The 23,431-nt window shown below is 43.3% G+C and overlaps 1 protein-coding gene across 1 annotated transcript in view; it reads right to left on the bottom strand.

Annotated features, from left to right (window-relative positions):
* COLGALT2 (collagen beta(1-O)galactosyltransferase 2) overlaps positions 1 to 22,506 on the bottom strand; it is a 109,349-nt gene extending 86,843 nt beyond the window's left edge. Inside the window, exon 1 of the mRNA XM_034666808.1 lies at positions 21,905 to 22,506. Within this exon, the coding sequence (XP_034522699.1) occupies positions 21,905 to 22,167 (263 nt within the window). The 5' untranslated portion in view covers positions 22,168 to 22,506. The remainder of the gene's footprint in view (positions 1 to 21,904) is intronic.
* Positions 22,507 to 23,431: the final 925 nt, after the last annotated feature.

Here is a 23,431-nt window from a genome sequence, read left to right as displayed (position 1 = left end):
ACTAAATGACCCTTAACTATTAAATATATCTCAGAGTCAAATGATTTAAAAATTTCCACTGTGATTATAAATTATCAGTCGCTAAAATTTGTATCATTCACTGAATTAGATCCAGGAGGGAATTATACAGCAAGCCTGGAGCAGGCGCGTTGTGCTAAGAATTGCCCTTCAGTGTGCCAAAGCAGCTGTACAGAATGTTTTCAAAGCATTTTATTGTGGGAAGTGAGTCCGGGTGTTAAAATGCTATTTATAACTACAAATTTGGGGTTGCTATTTTTTTAAATGTTAAATAAGGATAAACTTCATTAATTCAGAAAGCACTAACATGAAACTTTAATTGAAAGAACAGCTGGTTTGTGAGACATTCAAAAATAAAAACAAGGTTTTAAAGGGCCTATGTACCACCCCAGTGGCTGGGGGCTGCAGGAGGGCAGGAGCTGGGTTTGAAATCTAAGGACTCAGACAGGGTTAAATCAAAGTTTTGTGGGGCCTGAAGCTTATATAACTTGGGGGAACTAATTTTAAGAAAAGGAATATAGGGATGGGTGCTTGCCTGGCTCAGTTGGTGGAGCTTGCGACTCTCAATCTCAGGGTCGTGAGTTTGAATGCCACGTTGGGGGTAGAGTTTACTTTAAAAAAAAAAAGGAATATAAAGTTCCAAATATAAAATTAAGTATTAAAGCAAATATTTATTTATAATGAAAAAATAACAATCCAAATAATTATAACAAANCTCTCAAATAAATAAATAAATAAAATCTTTTAAAAAAGAAAACTTCCAAGCCATTTCACTGCATCCATGACATTTTTGTGTGCCATTTCAATTGGCGTGGCCAGACTTTATCAGATCAAGATGCATTATTAGGTCTGCTAGGACAGAATGGGAGCTTGCTGCCAGGCCGAACCCATGTGGTCCTCAGACACATGGCCAGATGCTTGTGCTCTCCGGACACAGCGATTCTGCTATAGTCTATTTCACGTGAAAAAGGAAAAAAGGAGTGGCCCATAGGGTTCCAAGTATATTCGTTTCTATTCACTGCATTATCACACATGTTTCTGATAGAAGAGAAGTCTAGTTTTGCCCAGCAGCTGATGAGAACTAAATCATTCTTTAAGAAATTTTCATGTCTGAAGATGGGAAGTAGTTTCTAGAGACAAGTTTCAATCATTGTTTCTCCTCCAAACCTCGTTTGCTCTGATACCAGCGGCACAACAGGGCCTTTGGTTCTTTACCTGTGTGTCAAGTAGACCATAAGGACAAGAAAATATATACAAGGAAGCGACTCTAAACCACGTTATTCCCCTAACCCCAAACTAAATGTATCCCCAGGTCAGCTTCCCCTTAACCAGATACCAGGAGCACACATGGCTGCTCCAATAACACTCAAAATAGCGGCAAGTGTGTTGGTCTTAGCCAACTGCTGATGAACTATTTTCCTTTTGCACATTTTACCAAAACAGATGTTGCATACATCGCAATGGGCCCCCTAGCAAGAGGACTGGAGCTCAAGCTTCATTAGCTCCACAGTCAACTTGCATCTGGGCCTGGGTCAGGTCACTGCTCTGCCACTGATCAGATGAAAAATCTTCATTTATCTGGACTTCATTTTTCCTTGGTCAGACGAGGCTACTAATAACATTAGGTGTCTCACGCAGCTGTTGTGATCTCTACATGAATTTACTCATGGAAAGTCCCGTGGAAATACGTGGTACACAGTAAGTATCCAGTAAATATTAGCTCTCATTATTAAGTGAAGGGTATTAGAGTGCAGAGTACTATATAATATAATAAACTCTTCAGAAAAATCTTTCATATATCAACAATAAAGACATTAAGCAGACACAACTATCATATATTAATTAAAAATGATTCTCCAAGGATAGCAAAGAGCCTTATCCTAAATTACCAAGCATATTTGGAAAAAATGAAACTACTTTTAAAAATTATATGTTGAGGGGCGCCTGGCTGGCTCAGTCGGTGGAGCATGTGATTCTTGATCACAGGGTTGTGAGTTCAAGCCCCATGTTGGGCGTAGAGATTACTTAAAAATAATTGTAAAAAAAATCACATTTTGAGAGATTTAAATCATTCAAACTGAACACCCCTTCTTCCCATCTCACTGCGTTTGAACTGGGGATGGGTGATTTGTTCCACTATTGTATTATAGGGGGAAGAAGGATATACCTTTTCCAGTATTAATTATTCTAAATGGTGTGTTATATTGCCTTCCCTAGGAAGCATATGAAGTTTCCGTTCCGGAAATCAAGGTTTCAAAATATTTCAGAAGTGAAATAAACAAAAGGGAAAACAAATCTTAACAATGATTTCATTCATAAGAATCTTTTTATTGCTAATAAAATCAAGGAATAGTACAAACCTTTTGCAGACTACACACATTCTTTGCCGTACTTTAAAAATGTAGGTATTTGCTAAAATATACGTGGAGTTACTGCACACAAGAATATTTAAGCGAGAAGACCTAAGATATTTTAGAGCCAAATCTGACACAGAGGCCCTTACAAAAATAAATATGTCATCTTTCAAAGTCATAAATTAGTATTCTGGAAGATGCTCCAGACAGCAGGGATCAGAATAAATTGAGAAGGAAGAAATATTTTCTGCCAGTAGCAAGCAGTAAAAATGCCAAAAGTAGAGGAGTGGAGGAAGCTTTTAAAAAATAAATAGAGATCATTGTGGAACCATACATCTGCTTAAAGCAAACCAGATTACAATTATTATTTTATTACAGATTAGTTTTTGAAACATCTTGAATGTGAACACTTGAATTTGAACAACTAAGATCTTTTCTTATAGTCCCTGTGAATATGCCCCTCCCTTTGAAAATAACGGAGTCATTTCTCTCTATTCTGATTTGTGGCTTCTCAGTATCAACTCGCTTCTCGGTTGCACCATACGGAGGTAGAGAAAATGTCATTGACCTAAAGAATCTAAATCATAAGGGGTGAAAAGCAGCGTTTGTGAAAGCTCAGGTATGAGACAGAAAAATCCTGGCAGGTATCTTATTTTTCATGAAGAAACCAGAGCTGAGCGTTGCCAAGCAGACAGCTATGAGCTCACTGGTCTGAAATAATTACTCATTGAGACTTTTCCCCAGGACAGAACTGATGGGTTTATGCAGGAAACATAACTTGAATATTGGTTTGTGGGGTTTTTCTCTTTAAATCGGTAATCCGTACCCTTTGTACTTGGGCCTCACGAAGTTTTCGGTTACATTAATTGACAAAGCAGGAGATTAAAAAGAAAATAAATATTCAACCAAAGCTGATTTTTTTTAATTCACATTCTTTGTTTGGTGATCTCATTCCTGACTTAGGAGACAGAGAAATCAAAGCCTCCAACAATGGAAACTGAGGAAGAGTTGTTAAGGGTTTAACATCCCACGTTGAAACTCAGAAACTAAGCATACACTGAAGCAAACCCAAAACAAATTGCTCTGTGTAGCCCAGAGCCACTCTGAGAAATGTTCTTTTTAATCAAGATGAGATGTACTATGATGTCAACTAAGGGACCAGGGACATCGAAAGTGGACTGTGTTCAAATGATTATTGTGGGAAGATGCAGAGCAAGATCTAGAACAGCGATCTCTACTTTTGCAAACTTGTGCTTCATGCCTAAAGGAAACAAATTAAAGTACAGCAAATAATTCATCTAGAACTCAGTGATGTCATGGCAGCAGACCCTCCCAACCCCCTTAATCTACGCTGGAAGAGGTGAATCAGGTCTGATGGTGTCCAGCACTCACTTGCTTTTTAGACTCTTTGCATGGCTGTGTAGGATGTCCTCATTATTGTTAGAATTGCATGTTTTGTTTAGTTTTATTTTGTTATTTTCAAGTAAAGCACTGAAATTTTTTATGAGTACTGGACCTCTAAATCCTGTTAGTGGATGGCATGCCCACTGATGACAATAGAGGGGGAAAAAGGTCTTTTGAGAACATTCCACTGTGAAATCAGGATGCAGAGGATGCTAAAGGAAGGAATTTGCTGACATTCTAATTTACCGACCTTTGACAACACTCAAAGGCTAGTAGTACAAATAATACTTGTTTCCAATAACTAGTGGCACTTCAACTGTGTAGTTAAATGGATCGATAAGAATTAAAATAAAAGCATGTTATATGTTTGTTGATGATATTGATAACTGACCATATTTCCCCCAAGAAGAAGCCCAAAGAAGAACGGAGTGCCATTCAGAAGGCAAAACGGACATCTGTCCAAAATAGACTAGCTAGACTATCTTTGCTCTCTTCCAACAAGTGAGATCTGTTCTTAGAAACCTGACTGCTTCCCTTTCTCTCCTCTTTCCTCCCCTCTCCACCATCTTGACAAGGTAGCTCCCCATCATTCAGACTTTGGCTCAAATATCACCTTCCTAAAAAGCCCTTCTCACCACCTTGTATGAAGTACTCTCCTAGCCACGTCTTCATATATACCCCATTACCCAGTTTCACTTTCTCCTTAACACCCATTTTTTGAAGTCATCTTGTTTCCTTATGTACTTGTTCTCCAGGACAGCAAAGCTCCATGGGAGCAGGGTCTCTATCACACACAGCACCTTCAACAATGATGTTCATTGTGTTCTTAGACTGTGTGGGTCAGGAGTTTATGACATTCTTACTTGGAGTCTCTCATGAGCTCCTCTTAGATGGTATCTGAAAGCCAGATTGGGCTGGAAGATCCACTTCCTAGGTAAATCACTCACATGGCAGCAAGATGGTGCTGGCTGTTGGTTATGGGCCTTAGTTCCTCCTCACATGGGCTTCTTCTTGGGACTCTTTCAGTGTCCTCATGGCAGGGAGCAGGCAATCCAGGAGGCCATGACAGAAAAGGCAACCCCTCTTATGATTGGTCTTTGAGAGTCACACACTCAACTGCCACCTGTACTTTTTGGTCACATGATTCAGCATGGGAGAAGACGACTGAAGGGCTGACCACCAGGAGGCAAGGATCATTTGGGGCCATCGTGGAGTTTGGTTACCATCCTGCTGGTTCCAGTATACTATTAAAAATGCAGGCCTTTAGGAGTGCCTGTGTGGCTCAGTTGGTTAAGCATCTGCCTTCAGCTCAGGTCATGATCCCGGCCGGGGTCCTGGGATTGAGTCCTGCATCAGGCTTCTTGTTCAGCAGGGAGTCTGCTTCTCCCTCTCCTTCTGCGCCTCCTCCCCGATCATGCTCATTCTCTCTCTCTCACTCTCTCTCTCAAAAAAATAAAATCTTAAAGAAAAAAAAGCAGGCCTTTAAGTTAAGGCAACAAAATATCCATGCACCTCATATTTTTACATAAGACTTCAATTTAAACAGTACTTTTAAAGACATAATCACAGTTTTCTACTTTTCTATGGACCCTGAAAAAAGTATGAGCTTCTTCTCAGTGACAGAATTAAATGAAAATAATCATAAAATAACAACTGCTGTCCCTCTCACTTTTCACAACAGGTTTACTGGGTTTTGTTTTACTGTCTACTTGGTTGTGGGTGTGCCTCACTCAAGTTCTTTGAAATGTAAAAGCAAGAGGAAGGCCAAGTTCAGATTGAGCTGGGAAGAGTTCAAACAAGTCTTTGGAAGCAGGTCCCCAGACAGGATCTGCAGCGCATGTCTCTTCTAAGACAATGACATATGCGAATCTTCTACCAAAAATGAGCTCACTTGTTAACAGTTGATTGTTCAGGGGTCTGGAAACCATAGTGTCTTATTTTACCACCCAGGGTGAAATTAACTACAGACTGTAGCCATGTGTAACCTTGGTCTTTTCAGGGATCAAAGGCCAAGAAAGGCAAACAATTTTTTTTTTAAAGTTGCTCAAAACGAGAATTAACCTGTCTGGATTCTGTCAAGTCCTTGACATTTTTTACAGGGTGATATGAAGACTAGCTTCTCCTAATTATTTCAGATAAGATACCTGAGTTTCTAGTACCACCAACTCTATCCATAAATAAACAGGAGCAATCCATCAATAAATTAGCAAAAACCTACCTAGAAAAATGCCTCTTTGAAAAACTAAAAAGGAAAGAACAGGAGAAGAGAAAATGGCATGAAATGCACAACATTGGTAAGAGTAGGAGTAAAAGCAGGGAGGATTAATTAGAATGAGAACTTCAAAAACCTAGGACAGAGAAATGGTTTCAGAAGGTGAAACGCAGACCATGGTTTATTTATCTTCTGCTCCTTTGACATTCAAAAGATTAAGTATTCCCTTTAGGGAAACTATTTGCTTTCTAGTTCAAAGCTACAGAATGTCAATGCAATTTATTTTCTAAAACTTGACCGGCTGATATACAGATTAGAGGAAGCAGCACCAAATCTCAGATACCTTATTACATAGACAAGAGGAAAAGCTTCAAAATCCACTTGGCTTCAGGGCAGAAATTGTTTGACCCTCTGTCCCTTAAAATCACATTTACTGTTATATCAGAAGAAAAGCTTATTAGAGCATTTTATGCTACAGGGCCCGAGCCCCAGTGTTACTAAGGTATCCTAGGAGAGATGTATCTACTTCAGAGGCTCAAAACAGCTGGCGCTAGATTGTAGGGAACCAGAGCAGCTAGCTTCCAGTTTGACGGTATCATCTGAGTAGCCAAGATCAGAGAGAGCTGAGAGAGGCATCCAAAGAGCCATGCTTTCTTAAGATAATCCTGATCCAGCGGAAGGTTTTGTTTTTTTATTTGCTGGCTATAGCTCTGAAAAGAGTTTGATTTTAGAGACTGAACCCCAAGAACGTTAAGTCAAAGAATCACCAGTGGGAACATTCTTAGAAAAAAAATTTTTTTTACCTTCTTGATTTTATCTTTCTGTAGCATATATATTCAAAATCAGGAGACAAGGAATTCTGTCTCCCCTGGGTCCAGTCCACTCCCCTCACTTATTCTGGGGCCCCTATACTCTAGCAGCGGCAGGGAAGGACACGGCCCCACTCAGCTTCATGCTACAGGTGCTTTTCATGGGTACTCATGTTCCTGGCCTCAGAAGACATCACTGCAGAGCAATCTTCAGCATCTCTGCCACACAATGACACCACTGTGCAGTAAAACCTCTCCCTGGGGAAGAGCTAACACTTCCGTGCAATAATCCCATAGCCTGGTGAAACTTGGTCTCCAACCAGCAGGTTCTCCCAATATCCAAGTTGTGCTTTAAAGCAACTTTCCTCACATGATAGACTGAGAAAAATACACAGGCTCGTAGGCCGGCCAGAAGCCTCTGCAAAAATAAATGTACATTGTTTCCCATCACGACGGCAAGTGTCAAACTCCCATTTTTGCCTTTTCCAAAATCGGGGGACATTCTAGGGCAGACTTGAACTTACTTATTTTTGCAAGCATGAGAAAAGGCAAATTTAATGAAACATTTGCAATATGGATACTCGTGCCACAAATACTCCAGCCCAAGCACCCACAGCACTGATTTTCCCCGCGCTCCGGCTGGGAGCAATCTCTTCTGACATAATTTTCTGGGTTCCTTTCCTTCTTATCGCGGTTCTTATTTTAGCTGTTGTTGTTCATAATGAGATGGTATTTTCTTTCAGATTAGAGGTTATGTTAGTCAAAGTTCATATATATATGTATGTATGGCAGAGAGATTTTAAGGAATTGGCTCACAATTCCTAGCAATGGTGGAGATTGGCAAGTTCAAAGTTCATGTGATGGGCCAGCAGGCTGGAGATTCAGGAAGGAGCCAATGTTGCAGTTCAAGTCCAAAGTCAGTTTAATAACAAGCACAATTCCTTCTTGGTCGAGGTGGTCAGTCTTTTGTTTATTCATACCTTTAACTGATTGGATGAGGTCCATCCACATTATGGAAGGCAACTGAAAGGCAACTTTTACTCAAAGTTCACTAATTTAAACGTAAATCTCATCTAAAAACAGCCTCTTGGAAACATCCAGAATAATGTCTGACCATCTATCCAGGCACCATGGTCCAGCCAGGTTGATATATAAAATTAGCCATCACAAAGGGCAAACACTTTTTTTAATTTTATAATTTCATGTAACGACAAACCATTAGTCTGTGCACCAAGGATATGAGACACAGATAAGTCAAAACTACTGAATAAGTAAAATATAAGTACAAATAAAGAAATGAAGACTCAAATGGCATCCCTAGTAGTTCGGCAACAGAGTAAGTTACTTCATTTTACGTGGTGTCGGTGGTAGAGCTACAAATACCTAGCAGTCTGTAGCTAGAAAAGCTCTTCAAGGTGAGGCTGTCCAGCACTTATTACATAGACGAAGAGACCAAGGCAAGACAAAGAATTCATGAAAATCTGAAAATATGGCAGGGCATGGCACAGACAGCACAAAAAAAGCAAACAGCTAAGAGGCCAGATACAACTGCTATTGGAATGCCTTGTGTGGAATGTGCCAGAATACCTTCCAACTTATTCTCTGAGCTGACATACAAATTACTCTCTATTGTCTAAACACGCAACTCCTGGGCAGCACAGAAGAGACACGGCACAAGGGTGTGTTGGTGTATTGTACCAAACTGACCTGTTATCAAAAACTGGCCTCGGTATATCCAACATAGAGATAATCCCATCACGGATAACTGAGAGTCCAACTACTGCCTTTATTTTGGTGAGATGCATGGGAAAAGGAGGGTTTGGCCTTTACCATGGCAACATCAGTGTCGACTGGCCAGTGCACCTGGGGCTTCGGTGTTTCCCAGAGGGATCCTTAATAATCTACCTTTCATGGGACAGTGGTGGGGGGAGTCCCATCAATATTAGTGAGTTCCTATCCTTTCCTCTTCAGACAAATGCCGGCACTTCTCCTTCGGTTCACCAGGATTGGCACAGGCCTTAGGAAAAGCTATTAAGATTCAGCACCATTATCAAAGGGGACTTGGCAAAATCTAATCTTCTTTAGGAGACAGAAGACTGGCCCAGAAGTGGGGCTGTAACCTTCGGTCACCTGCTGGCGCTGCTGGAAGCTGATGCCAAGAAATGAAGATCCAGTGTGTCTTTGATGCCCAGGAGAGGCTTTGGAGCTGAGTCAAGACCACTGGACAAAGGCAGCACTGTTCATGCAAATCGAGAAACAAAAGAAGCGAAAATCCAAAGCCATTAAAAGTAACATCAGAAATTCAATACCCAGAGATGATTAGAAGCTCTGCACAGTATGAAACAGAATGCCTAAAAGCAAGGCCGGGCAACACACCAAACACATACTGTGGGAAGGAATCCTGAGTGGCCGGAGCTTGGCAAGATGTGCCTAGAAGCCTTGATATACACAGCTCCCTTCGCCAAGGGGCAGCATCTGTGCGCAACGGGCACGAAGCTGTGGGCTGCGGCTGTCTCTGCACCTGGTGCACGCGGTCCCTTCGTGAGAAGCTCCAGTGCGTGTCCCTGCAAAGCCAGCCGTCTTGTTGCTGTCCCTTGGCAGCTCAGTCATCCCATAGCAACTGTCCTCTGCAGGAGACCACACTCTCAGTGAACACCTTTGGGCACACTATACAACAGGGTGAAATACAATGAGCTTCAGAGAAGACTTAGATTTTTTCTTTTTAGGCTACCCCAAAAACATCTGAGTTGAGGCAGAGAGTCCAGGAAACACCAATCGTGCAGAGCTACGATTTGTGAATGTTCTCTGGATATGGTCACTCCCATGAAGGGCATACTACTGTCAGATCAGGAAGGGATTCCAGAGAACTTCGCATCCAAAGGTTCTCAAGCCTGGCAGCATGTTGCCGCCCCTTGGGAAGTTTTTAAAATATGTCACTTGCCCGATCCTACCCCAGAAATTCAGACTTGAATGGTCTGGGGGTGGGGCCTGGGCATCAGTGTCTTTTCAGACTTCATCAAATGATTCTAATAAGCAGCCACATTTGAGAAGCACAACTCTAGCACATTCCTCTTTTGTTACAGGAGAGGAAACTGAGGCCCAGAGAGAATAAAGGGCTTGTACAAAATGACACAGCATAAGCAACACCTCTAGCCCTTTCACGAGGCAACACAAATAACAAAACAATGATATATGCACACTGCAGGAAAAATGGATGAGGCTGCTCTTGGCTAGGGGCAACTGTCCCGGAGACACCCAGGTACGGCAAGCCACACCTTCCTCCCAGATGACTGTTATTTCTCGGTGGGAAGCACTAAATGATAGAATACAGCTCACATCTTTGAGAAGAAAAAGGACTAAAAAAGAAAATGGATGCATAATTTGAGAACTTTTACAACGGAATTTTTCATAGACCTATCACCAAAAGAACACAGTAAAACGAGGTTTTGAACAGCAGGAGATTTAGAAACTGAGTTGAGATCTTCCCCGGAGAAGGCTGCCTGTGGGTGTGCTTATGATAACGCAACACTACGAAATTTGCACGTAACTTTGCGCAGCAGCGCCCAACTCAGAACAATCCTTTGTACAGCGGACGAGAACTGTGTGAATTTCCAAAAATTTAAATTTTAATTTCATAAGTAATGAAGACCCCAGGCTTCGGGACTTTATAATATCATATAATTAAGGCTGAACGGCCAACTACTGGAAGCAGGCTAATTTCACAGACGGTTTATACATTTCACAAATGAGGGGAGGAGGTTTTCATGATGTGCCAAAGAGAAAAATCAACGGTAAGAAAATTAATCACAAGCAACAAAAGAACCAAGCCTCGGGAATATGAGGACTGAAGTGGTTCAGATGACCACTTTTTATTGAAAGAAAATGCACTGATTTGATTTCCCTCCACTCTGTGAAAAGATGTTCATCAACAGACGTCTTTTCTTTTATGAAACGAAATGCCTGATGAGCTCAAGATGTGAGAGACACTGAACAAAGAGAAGGGTCTGAAGGAGTGTCATTTTATACTGAGCCCCAGAGCAAGGCACTCCGTAGAGTGGGTAGCATGGGGCATTGCCTTTAAAACACAAAACAAAACATAACTTGTTTAAAAATAGCCACTGTTGGAGGGACTGAGACCACATGCACTCAACTCAATAAAAAACACGAAGGATGCGTACCTGGCAGAGCCTCTCCCTTGTAATCCCGTACTTTACTTCTTCTCATAATAAGAAAACCCTTTGGCCCTCTTGATTGCTTAAGCATCTGGATCCTGAGTTTCGAAGATTTCACAGTACGCCAACTTTCCAAGTTCTGAAAATCATATGGCCTGTACCTTAGACGGATACGCAGCCTTCAGTCCTTTCAGGAGGGCCCCCTACTCCACCCAGGGCTTTTCTGGGAGGGAGCTCAGCCCTTGTAATTCCCAAACCCACACATGCATCCAAATCATTCATATACAGGTTTAAGATACAGATTCCAGGCCACTCCCACAGGGCATCTGATTGAACATGGTTGTAAAGGGACCCAGAAATCCACATAACTAATAAAAGCCCTAGGTGTTGTGGCCCCTGAACCAGTATTTAGGAACCACTAGTTAAAGCCCAGCAGCCTTCAACCAAAGGTCCACAGGACAGTGAGGAGGGCCATGTCCACTCATGGCCAATGAACTAAACCCGTGGGGGTGAGTCACTTTTAGGCCACCTCAACTACTAATTTCAACATGGTCACCTGGATTCTGCCACAGAGACCATCAGTGACGGCCAAATAAGTAAAAGGATGCACATAATATTTTTTTAGTCCATTGCTTTATACATTCATAGTTTATCTCAATAAAGAAAAATTTCTAGGATGAAAATCAATGTGCCCAATTAATCTTAAAGTCTAGCAAGACTGAGAAAAGGCAAAAAGATTTATAATTTTCTAAAAATATTTTAGTATGCCAGCTGTTTCAAGCCTTCCATGCCAACCCCACAGAATTCATCCCAAACCCCAGACATGGTCTCACTGAATGCTCCCCCCTCAAACCAGCCCATGCTTCCAGCAGAGGGAGTGCAGTACTGTGAGGGCTGCATTAAGCCTACTGTTCAATGGTGCGGTGATGACATGAAAATTCCCGATTCCACTTGGCAGTAACTTTCCACTATCTTGGCGGCTCTCAGCCATAATCACTGTGGTGTGTGGAGCTTGAACAGATTATGGGGCTGGCTGGAAACCAAGAAACTAAAAAAGCAGTCCAGTGGTCCAGCAAGGGACTCCATGTTGGGAACACCACAGCCCCAAAAGTCCACAACCATATTTCTCACAGACATCCCAGTTCCAGTCTTAGTCTCCAGAAAATGTTGCCTTTCCCAAGACCCTAAAAAGCAGAAACTTTTCCCTTAACGTGACTTTTTAGGGAAAACGCCAATCAATGTACCTTCATTATATCCCCTTTCTCAGAATCATCTCTACTCCTACAAGAATAGGAAACTTGCCATGGCCCACTCCCCTCCCCACCTCCAAAATATATATGATCACTCTTGAAAGAATGGGGAATGGAAAGAAAGAGTCCTACTTCCCTGTTGTCTAAAATGTAGGCACTTTTAGCTACCTTTGTGATTTTCTTGTATTTGACTGCTGTCTTTGTCTGTTCTAACAGACTTAGGCTGCTATAAGAACATAAAACCGACTGGGTGACTTATAAACAATAGGTTTTTCATAGCTCTGGGAGCTAGACATTCAAGATCAGGATACCAGCATGGTCAGGTTCCTGTGAAGACCAGAATGCAGTCTTCTCTCTGTGTCCTCACATGGTGGAAGGGGTAAGGAATCTCTCTGGAGCCTCTCGTTCCAAGGGCATTAATCCCATTCATGAGAGCTCCACCCATATGACTTAAGCACCTCCCAAAGGCCCCACTTCCTAATACCACCATCTTTGGAGTTTAGGATTTCAACACATGAATTTTGAGACAGGATGAGGGGAACAGGGTGGGGGGTGTACAAACATTGAGACCATGACAACAGCCAAAGTGGCAAAAGTTGCATTTTAAGGAACCTCCTCTCTCTAGTCTGACATGTCCTTCAATAGAGATTTAAATAATTCGACCTAGAGGGTAAAGAATTCTTCCAATGCAGCCAATTTATTACTTAAACCAGGTACTCATGAGAATGCTTTAATAACAGACCCGGCCCCACACTCAGCCTTCCACCATATTCTTAGGGCATATGCAGCCCAGGATCATTACTTATGTTATTATTTATATTTCCAAAATGCACATCTTCTAAGGGGTCTTGAAACATTAATCAGAAATTCTTGTTGGGGGGGGGGGTGGAAGGGGTTATCTTTCATTATGTTTGCAGAGGAAGAAATCCCATCGGCCAAACCAACAAGTCAGGGACAGTCTTCAGCATGATGAATTTAACAACTAAAATAATAACAATCGTTGCCGCAGTTAAATGAGATGTGTAAAGAAGTCATAAGTTCAGCCCTGGCAGGATGTCACGAAGTTATTATTGGAAGTCTAAGTCTGAAAAGATTACTGTATGGTGCTCCTAGAGAGGAAAAGAAATACCCTCCAGACAGATCTAAGGTTTAATTCATGCAAGAGACTTGGCTAATGCCATCAACCACAAACGCTGCATTTTCCTGGATCTGAATGGCTGAATGTTCCAAGGAATTAATTACAGCCGCTCTATTTACATTCTTCATGGCTTTTCAATTATTACCTATAATGGGATTCTTTTTTACTTTTGTGAACATTAACACACAGCTTTTCTACCAGCGGAATGGAGAGCCGAGGAAAAAGTAATATGATCTTTTACCACTAGGTCATTCGCTGGCAGCTTTCCAAGCCTGCTCGTTCTAGAAAGCTCGAGTGTTAGGGCTCCTGACGCTTCTAAGTAAGGGTCATCACCCAAATTTCTACAAGGGCCAGGCAAGCCACATCAAAGAGCCAGACGGCGGGGCCTAATAAAAATTGCACAGAGGATGGGCCTGATGGGGATGTGACTGGCTGGACAAAGGCCAGGGGACAGTGGCTACTCGGCCCCAACAATCGCTGTTGTGTACAAATGCAGGCCTGGCGAGGCAGGTGCTGGTGTCACAGGCTTGTTCAGTTTGTGAAAAGTTATACATTTATGATATAAGCACTTTGGGGATGCATATTATACTTCATTCAAAAAGTGTTGTTCTGTTTTTAAATGGGCTTAGGGCCACATTTTCTACGGAACAGAGACACAAGGACAAGGGAACAGGATGAGTGTAATCAAGGAAGTGTTTAGAGTAACTATCTGGTATGGGTGTTGTGTTAAACTGGCTTTCACTGAACTACCCAGGGCATGAGTATGGGCTGGCAGAGTTCTAAGAAGCTGGGATTAGAGACAGATTTTAAAACATCACACTTATGCAGAACAGGATATATAGAACACTCATATTTGGATTAACATTAAAAGAATATATGTACATCCACAGAAAGTTTCTAGAAGAATGTACAAGAAGCTGTTATTGGTTGTCTCCGGCAGGTGGCATAGAGTAGAAGGGAGATTTACTTTTTATCGTGTTTCTGTCATCCTGTTTGAATCTTTATTATAGGAGGATATTACTATTTTAGTTGAAAAGAGAAAAAAATCAAGAAAGTTCTTAAAATAATTAAATTACTATTAAATAAATCTAGAAGGTCCCTAAGGGATTTCAGAATTTTTAAAATCAGCAATTTTTGATATGTTCACAGTGTAAGTGCAGTTAGATGAACAAGTCACTCCTTTGAGAATAAAGATGTCAAGACATATACAAGAGACACATTTCATAATTCCTGGTGAAAAATAGCTATAATTTAAACACATGTAGTGAACTGTCTTCAGAATATAGTAACTGGGGAATGGGACAAACAACCATATTATAGGCTAATCAATTTTTGAAAGATTATTTATTTGAGAGAGAAAGAGTGGGGGAGGGGCAGAGGGAGAGAGAGAGAGTCTTAAGCTGACTCCATGTTGATCACAGAGCCCCACTTAGGGTTCGATCCCATGACCCTGAGATCATGACCTGAGCCAAAACCAAGAGTCAGACACTTAACTGACTGCACCACCCAGGCACCCCTGATCAATTTTTTTCAGACATTAACTCAACTGTATGCTCTATTGTTACATTATTTAAAGAAATATGCAGAAACAAGCCTTAGAATAGTCCTACTATTATCCCTACGTAAGCCTTATAATGGTTCTACTATACTGTGCTGAAGACTCGAAGACAGTGCCACACAGTGATATGACCCATGTGTACACTTAAGTGTGGAAAAAGGGCCGGAGCATAACTAGCAGCCTCCCCAGTTACAAAGCTCCCATTGTTCTTTCCTACGACCACCAGAGACAGTCAAGGGAGAGGGCCACGAGAAGCCTGCTTCAGTACCTGGAGCCGCAAAGGAGCTCAGTGGTAGGATCACCTGGAAAAAGTCACTGAAGACAAATCTGTAAAAACCAAACTCTGCTTAGAATAACTGGCATGTGCCTTTAAACCATGAGTTATATTTGTTATAAAATAATCAAGGGGTATCTGGGTGGCTCAGTCAGTTAAGCACTCGACTCTTGATTTTGGATCAGGTCATGATCTCCGCGTTGGGCTCCATGCTCAGCATGGAGTCTCCTCGAAATTCTCTCTTTCCTTTCCCTCCCCCAACTCATGCTGAATGAATGAATGAATGAATGAATGAATGAATGAATAAATAAATAAATAAATAAATAAGTCTTAAAAATAATCAACATTAAAACAGTCACACTGGGCTTAAAATCTAGAAATCTTTTATCTCATCCCAATACTTAGTCACTGTATAATATATTAGGGGAAAATCCTTTAATTGCCCTATGTTTTGGTTTCCCAATCCATGGACATCAGTTAATAAAATAGAATCAAGGGAATATTTAGGCATCCTTTTATCAGTCACTTCAGTTTTTACCCAAAGGAAATACGTAATTCTGAGGACCAATCATGCTTTGAAATTGGAGGGTGGGGAAATGATTGATACTTTTCTCCAACCATTTGGAAGAAGGTTGAGCTTAAAGATCAACTAAGTCTAAGACCACTAATTAAAAAGGCTGAAAAACTGAAACTGTTTCACCAGTATGAACCCAAGATGCTGCAGCCACCATGCCTATCAATAGTGCTGCCTTATTCATTTGCCACTTACAACACTTGATAAATTTCTTTCTTTTGCTATGTAGCTGTGATCATAGCAAGTGATCTGCATATTTATGTACAATTCACATAGTTAGTCTCACTCTGTACCTATGAAATCCACCAACACAAAGCTGAGTTCAGTAACTAGAAAGTGGCTAAGCTAAGTGACGAAATTATCAAGACAGCGGAAGGGAACCACTGAGTCCCTTGTGTCAGTCAAGCAGAAAGGGCCATTCTTGTTTAGAAGAAAACACTGGCACTCTTATATTCCTAAGTTGGGTCAACTGACAGAAGCAAAAACTAGAACTAATTGGTCCTTTCTTGATCTTAAACAGACCATCTGTACTCAGTCTGGGAAATTAGCTGCTTGGGTCACATCCTGGCTCCACCAGGCACTAGCCTTGTGACCTCAGGGAAGTTATTTAGATTCTCTGTGCCTCAGTTGCCGTCTGTGTAAAGTGAGGAGAGTCATAGCACCACTCATCCAGGGTTGTTGTCAGGGTTTAATTAGTTATCTTATCAAAGTGTTTAGTTTTCATTAGTAAATGAAAGTTAGTTTTCATTCTGCTAATAATTTTTTTTGTTGGAAAGAAGATAGAGAGAGCACCTTGTGAATATATTGTTTTGGAAAATCTTCATTTGGAAAGAAAAAGGTAAAGGAGATGGGACCAAAAGGAAAAGATGGATAGGAAATAGCAACTATTTTCTATTTAGTAGCATTTACATAAAAGACATAGTCCATACATTATTTCATTTGTTTAAAAACTTGTTTAAAAAAAACTCTTGGAGGTAGGTGTTATTATTGGTTATTTCCAGATGAAGAAGCTGGGCTTGGTTAGAGGTTCCCTGATGTGCCCACAATCACACAGGAGATTCAAACCCTAGCATACCTGACTGTAAGCTTGGATACTCCCTCCTCGGTACTACTAAACCACCAGGCTGGGGGAAAAAATAAGAAAAAGAAGGTGGAAAAGTGAGGAAAACAGACTAATGGAGAGAAAAGGACCAAAGTATCATCTAGTTTTTCACCCAGGAGCTGAAACTTCTATCCATAGCGATAACATAAGCATCGAACGTCAAGACTGTAATGATAAAATATAACATTGTTCTCCTTGCTGGTGCTGAAAACTATCACTAATAGTAGTTTGAAACATTTTATAAACACACTTACATTAGTGTGTCTAGTTAAACATTCACCAAAATGCCACTGGTTGAGCGTGAAGAAGTGGAGAAAAATCCAAGGTAATTCCCCAAACACTGCAGCAATGAAGTACTGTGCACGAATGTTGGGATCGGCACCCCAGAACAAGTAGAAGCCCACCGATATTTATGTCGATGTCAACAGAAAACCATCTCTTGATTTAGAAAGCCATACAATGGTTCCCAATGTAGTATGCTACTTTTCAAAACTCTACCAAATGAAATGTCCAATCGTTCTATAATTACATGGCAGTTACTGCCTTCTGACTACACAGACTCTGAATCCCCACTGTCTTCCCACAGGCAACGGTAGGCTCCAAGAGACAAACTGAATGCGTCTTTGGGGTCAAATGTTTTTCCTTGTGCCCTGCTCCGTTTTTCATTGCAACTTGGCACTCCTCCCCTTAATCATAGGTTGGGGAAGGGGGATGAGGTCAGCCTTCCCTCCGTTGCTAAGGCCACCGTTCATGGCTCCATTGAAGTAAAGTGCACCCACTACACCCAAACGGTTCCCTTCATCTCAGCACAGCAGTGATTCCCATCAACTCAGTGCAAGTTTTAATTAGAACACAAGGAACATCTTAGTTCCTTATCACCATTATGATATTTGAAGGAAAACTATCTGCTTGATGAGGTTTTGAGATCAGACAGGTAAATGTGACAGGTATTCCTTCTGCCTGGTACAAAGTATTCTAAAACATAAACTTTCTTTAATTCCATAGAATCCAAATAAACTTAATGCTAACTGAGATAACTGTACTCATTCTCTGACAGTAAAAGTTTTGGGGGCAATTTATTGGTACTGACTACAAATACAGTCCAGAACTTTCAGTGCGAAAAAACACATTACACCAATGGGAAGTCTGAATGTGCTCAATGAACCACACCCCTTACTCATATAGGAAAGAAGTCTTATCAGATGTTCCTCTATACAGTATCAGAGATAAGCAGATGAATGAGAAGGTTGAGCGTGCACAGAGCTCGGGAGACAAGATTAAATGGAAACTAGCAGCCCAGGCACTATATGCCACCTGGTTCTGTTGTGTAAAGTTCTGGGTAGCTAATGCCATTTTTGACATCGACCATCTTTGACATTAGTGTATGCTGGATTTGCAGAGTAGATACTAGTCAGTTTGGCATCTCAGAATGTTGAGTAGAGCTTGAAACTGTCAGACTAAAAGGAAGTACTTGGCAGGAGCTCTCCAAAGCTGTAGCATCCTAAATTGAGTTACCACTTCCTCCTGGAGGGTAATATCCCATCACCTTCACAGCCAAATACTGGCCTAGTGCCAATCTCAAAGTTAGCAGCTCCAGTGGTACAATGCAATGAGTTTGGAGATTTGCACTCAGTAAACCTGCCACCTGACAGGAAACTCTGGTTAATGTCCCAATGTCTTTTTCCCCCCCTCACTGTTCCCTCTTTCTGGAACCCCTCTTACTTCCCAGGTTTTAGTGGATTCCTACTTATCTTGCAAAACTGCATTCCAGCTAAGTGTCACCTCTCCTCAAGAAGGCTTCCATGACCACACAACTACTCCTCTCTAATCTAGAAGTCCTTTGTCACTCCCTAAACCCTATAAATGCCATTCGGATCACCTTACACTGCCCAGTAAAAGGAGCCATATTTGTCTGTGAGAAGCCACACCTTACTCAACTTTTTTTTTCAGCTGGACCCTAGCATAGTGTCTTTTTTTTTTTTAATGTTTTTTATTATATTATGTTAGTCACCATACAGTACATCCCTGGTTTCCGATGTAAAGTTCGATGCTTCATTAGTTGTGTATAACACCCACTGCACCATGCAACACGTGCCCTCCTTACTACCCATCACCAGTCTATCCCATTCCCCCACCCCCTCCCCTCTGAAGCCCTCAGTTTGTTTCTCATAGTCCATAGTCTCTCATGCTTCGTTCCCCCTTCTGATTACCCCCCTCTCTTTATCCCTTTCTTCCCCTACCGATCTTCCTAGTTCTTATGTTCCATAGATGAGAGAAATCATATGATAATTGTCTTTCTCTGCTTGACTTATTTCACTTAGCATTATCTCCTCCAGTGCCGTCCATGTTGCAGCAAATGTTGAGAATTCGTTCTTTCTGATGTCTGAGTAATATCCCATTGGTATATATGGACCACAGCTTCTTAATCCAGTCATCTGTTGAAGGGCATCTCAGCTCCTTCCACAATTTAGCTATTGTGGACAACCTAGCATAGTGTCTTGATCTCACAAAAGCTGGTCATTAGGAGTGTGTGCTTGCACAACCTCTCTGTGCCTCAGTTTTCTCATCTGTAAAAGGGTATGATCACAGTACGGACCTGATGGTGAATGTAAAGTGCTTAGAATAACTGTGAGCTCTTATTATTAAGCATTTGTGAAATTAATAAGTAAGTGTAATCTTAAGTCAGTTACTTTAGATACAATGTCTTCTTCTATAAAATGGAGATAAGTTTATTTCTTTACAGAGTGGTAGTAAGGACCAATTGAGATGACATAATTAATGAAAGTACTTTGAGAGCTGTAGAGGACTCTTTTTAAACTGCCCTTTTGGTTATTATTATTACCTAATAAATGATATAAGGTTTCTAGACCAAAACTCAAAGAGGAGTCTTTAGTGGCTAATGCAGTGGTTGCCCAAGGCCTATTCAAACCTTGGGTTTTTTTCCTTAACTTTGCAACACTGGCCATAAGGGACAAGGTACAGTTGCATGGACTATTAACAAGGTTAAGGGAAGATAGTTCCCAAAAGTCAATACTAGCCATCTGAAAAGAACATCAACACCCACAAAATATGGAACATCCAGAGGGCTTAGGATGCATAATCACTGCTGCTTGGTGCTGATCATATCATAAAATCCATGGAACTCAAGAGCTGGAAAGAATTTTTGAAATAATTTCTTCCAATTCCTTCCTTTTACTGATGAGAAAACTGATGTCTGTGGACCCCAAGCAACTGGCTCAAAGCCACATATCAAGCAAGTGGCGAACAACTTTCCTCCTAATTTGTAGCCTATAGGTTTATACAAATTTTGTTTGTAATATGTTGCCACCACTATTTTTATAGGGCAGACTTTAGGGACAAAGTTGGGTTCCAATTCCAGTTTTAGATTTTTTAATTCTGTGATTTCAAGGGAGTTATTGAACTGACGGAGTCGCAGTGCTTCATTTGCAAAATAGGGATCCTAGTACGTCTTTTAAAAGTTCACCCTATGATAGAAGAGAGGAATGTCTGTACATCAGGTAGCAAAACCTGGGCCTTGTACCTGCTTCAGCCTTCACTGACTTCCTATGGTAACTTAAAACCAAACAATGTTCTTTTAAACCAAACAATGCATAAAGACCAAGACCATATTGTAAAACATCACTCTTGAAAAAAGCACCTCAGAACTGACATTTGTGAAATTTTCTTTGGTATTGAAGTGGTTAAAAAAAATCCTTCTTCCTTCTGGTTTAAAATCTGGCTGCACCCCCCTTCTCCCTTTCCACATACCGTGCCTTTCACCGTGGCTGCCGTCACGTATGACGGGGTAATAGTAAAGCAGTGTATAGCACAGTGCGGCACTATATCTCATGTTTGCTTTCTCACCTCCGCACTTCTCCCACCAGGTACTGCCAGTTCCAGCTCCTGCTCTATCCTCCCTTCTCTCGTTCTGCCCAACCGCGGCTTTAAGGATGCGTCTTGTCTGAGGACGGCTCCGTTTATCAACGAAAGATAGAAACTGCTCCGGGGTGACCTGGGCTCTGTCTTCCTCGGAGGACCAGCGTCCTCTTGTCCACGTTCCCGGTTGCCTATCTCCCGGGGCCAGCGTCTGCCTCTTCCTCCACAGGCCTCTTAGCGGCTCCCCTGACTACCAACGTCTCGCCCTCTGATACCCGCCTTTCTAAAAGGTGTGAGACTAGACCGAGTTCTCAAAGTTGGTGCGGGGGCAGCCACTCGCACTGATGTCCTGACCGTCCCCGCAACAAACACACTACCAGGTGAGGGGCTCTAGACGGGGCAACAAAACTTGGCTGTCTGCCTTCTCGAAGGCAGCTCCGTCCCCAGGACACAATACCCCCAGGGCACTCCGCGTGGTTTGCATCTGCGGCGAGGAATGAGCCCCAGGAAGATGCACCGGCGCGGACAGCCTGGAGCAGGCGGAGGCGACTGGGCCCACCGTGGTTCCGCGGCTGGGAGGACAGCGTGGCCCCACCTAACTTCCAACTCTGAGTCCATATCCCTTCTCCACCCCCGAGCCCCCACCCCACCATCCCCGGGAGAACCCGGAGCCACTATTCTAGCCTCTGAGCTGGGACAGCTGGAGCCGGACACCGGGAAGCCAGGGCGGCTCGCTGTCGGCCACCTCGCCACTCCGGAGCCCCCTGGCCAGCCACAGTTAGGCTTCACGCCGCGTCTGGAGGACTAGGCGGGGATGGACACCCCTATTCCTTCACTCCAGGGCTAGGGGTAGGAGGCGGGAAAAAGGAAACCTCGCGAGTTGAAAGGCGCGCAGCTAGCCCTCTTGCGGGATCCCCACAAGCCCTTCTCGGGGAAGGGGACGAGGCCACCGCGATCCACACCCCCACGCACGCCCCGGACCTCGGCGCGGACTGGCCATCCCTATGGGCACCCCAGGCGCACCCAGCCCGGCGCGTCCCTCCCCAACCCGACCTCCGCATCCCGTCCGCCCGGGAGCGGCGCGGTCTGCGGGAGGTGTGCTCACCGCGCGCCCCGCGCGCCCCACGGTCCGGGGCCTGGCGGCCGCCGCCTCGCGCTCTTACCAGATGGCCATCCTGCTCTTAGGGTAGTCCAGCCGCTCCAGGCAGCCGAGGAAGTGCGGGAGCGCGTGCGCAGCGTTGCGGGCGAGGATGGCCACTAGCACCGTGGGTCTCTGCATCGGCGACTCGGGAAAAACCTGCGTCTCCTCTGCGTCGTGCTCCGAGTCCGGCTCCGCGGCAAAGCGCGCCCGGCAGCCGCGGGGGAGCAGAGCGGCGGACAGGAGCAGCAGCGAGCAGGCGAGGGTGGCGGCGCGGCGCGCAGCCATGTTCGGGGCAGCGGCGGGCGGCGGGAGACGGGCTGCCCGAGGGCGCAGAGGCCGGCTGCGAGGGCCGTACGGCGGACGCGGCCCCGGGCCGGCTGGCGCGCGCGCACTGGCACCGGGCCCTGCAGCCCCGGAGCTTCCCGCAGCCACCGCACCACCCAGGCCCTGACGCGGGGGGCGCACCGAGGACCTGCCGCCGCCGCGCTCGCCTGGTGCTCCGGCTCGCCGACAGCCGCGGGGGGTGGGGGGGCGGTGCTGTCCTTCCCGAGTCCCGCGGAAAGTTCCTCTAGTCCAGGCTCAGCTCGTCCAGCTGAGGTCTGTGGCTTCCCCCGGAGCCGTGAGGTGTGGCCGTCGCTGCCAATGGGCGTGTGAGTGTGTGTGTGTGTGTGTGTGTGTGTGTGTGTGTGTACATAACGGTGCAACTCCGAGAAAATTTATTCTGCTTTTGCAAACCGCAGTCTAAAGTCCTTCACAGTGATGCAATGTATCCAGTTTTGCATAATGCACCTATTGACTAGACGGGTAGAGTTCTAAAATGGAAAGTCACCCAGCTATCCATGACCACGGTAAACATTTTTTTTTAAACTTCCACAAAGGCAGAGTGTTTGCATTTCCCTATACACTCAATTTCTTTTGAAGTTCATCCTTGACTAAGTAGACCCCCATTACACCAAGCTCGGAGACTTGGAGAATTTGAGAGCCAGACTGAACCCTTGCAGTTAAAGGAAGCCCCTTATGGGACACTGTTCTGAAGCCCTCCTCCTCTTCCATTCCCCCCTAGGGTCCTGAGCTTCCTGACAGGATGGCATAAAAGACAAGTTTCATCTAAATGGTTTTATTTTTCCTTAATGACTCAAACTAACAAAGAGTAACAAATACAGGGAAAATTCATACCTGTTGGAGTAGGAGAGGGAGAGATAAGGAAGAAGAGAAGGGCTGAAGGAAGAGCACAATTAGCACACAGAATGAAATTGCTAGGATATTCTGCCACAGGATATTTAGTCTTGAACATAATATAGAAAGCTAGCAATGAAATCTGGAGTTCCTTCTTTGTGGGATTGTGTAGCCTTTGATCTGTCTATGTGCAGGTTGGGTTGGTACCACTGCATATTCATGATCTCCAACCCCAATTCGCCCTCAGCCCTGTCCCACAGATTTCTACTTCTTTTGTGTCCCTCCTTCTCTGCAACTATTAGAAGTCGTCATCACTCTCTTCCACCCCCTCACCTCCTCAGAAGAATATCACCTCCTTTACTAAACTCCCTCA

Source organism: Ailuropoda melanoleuca, chromosome 8 (assembly GCF_002007445.2).
Source record: "Ailuropoda melanoleuca isolate Jingjing chromosome 8, ASM200744v2, whole genome shotgun sequence".
Taxonomy (NCBI): domain Eukaryota; kingdom Metazoa; phylum Chordata; class Mammalia; order Carnivora; family Ursidae; genus Ailuropoda; species Ailuropoda melanoleuca.
This window is presented reverse-complemented; position numbering and strand designations above follow the sequence as displayed.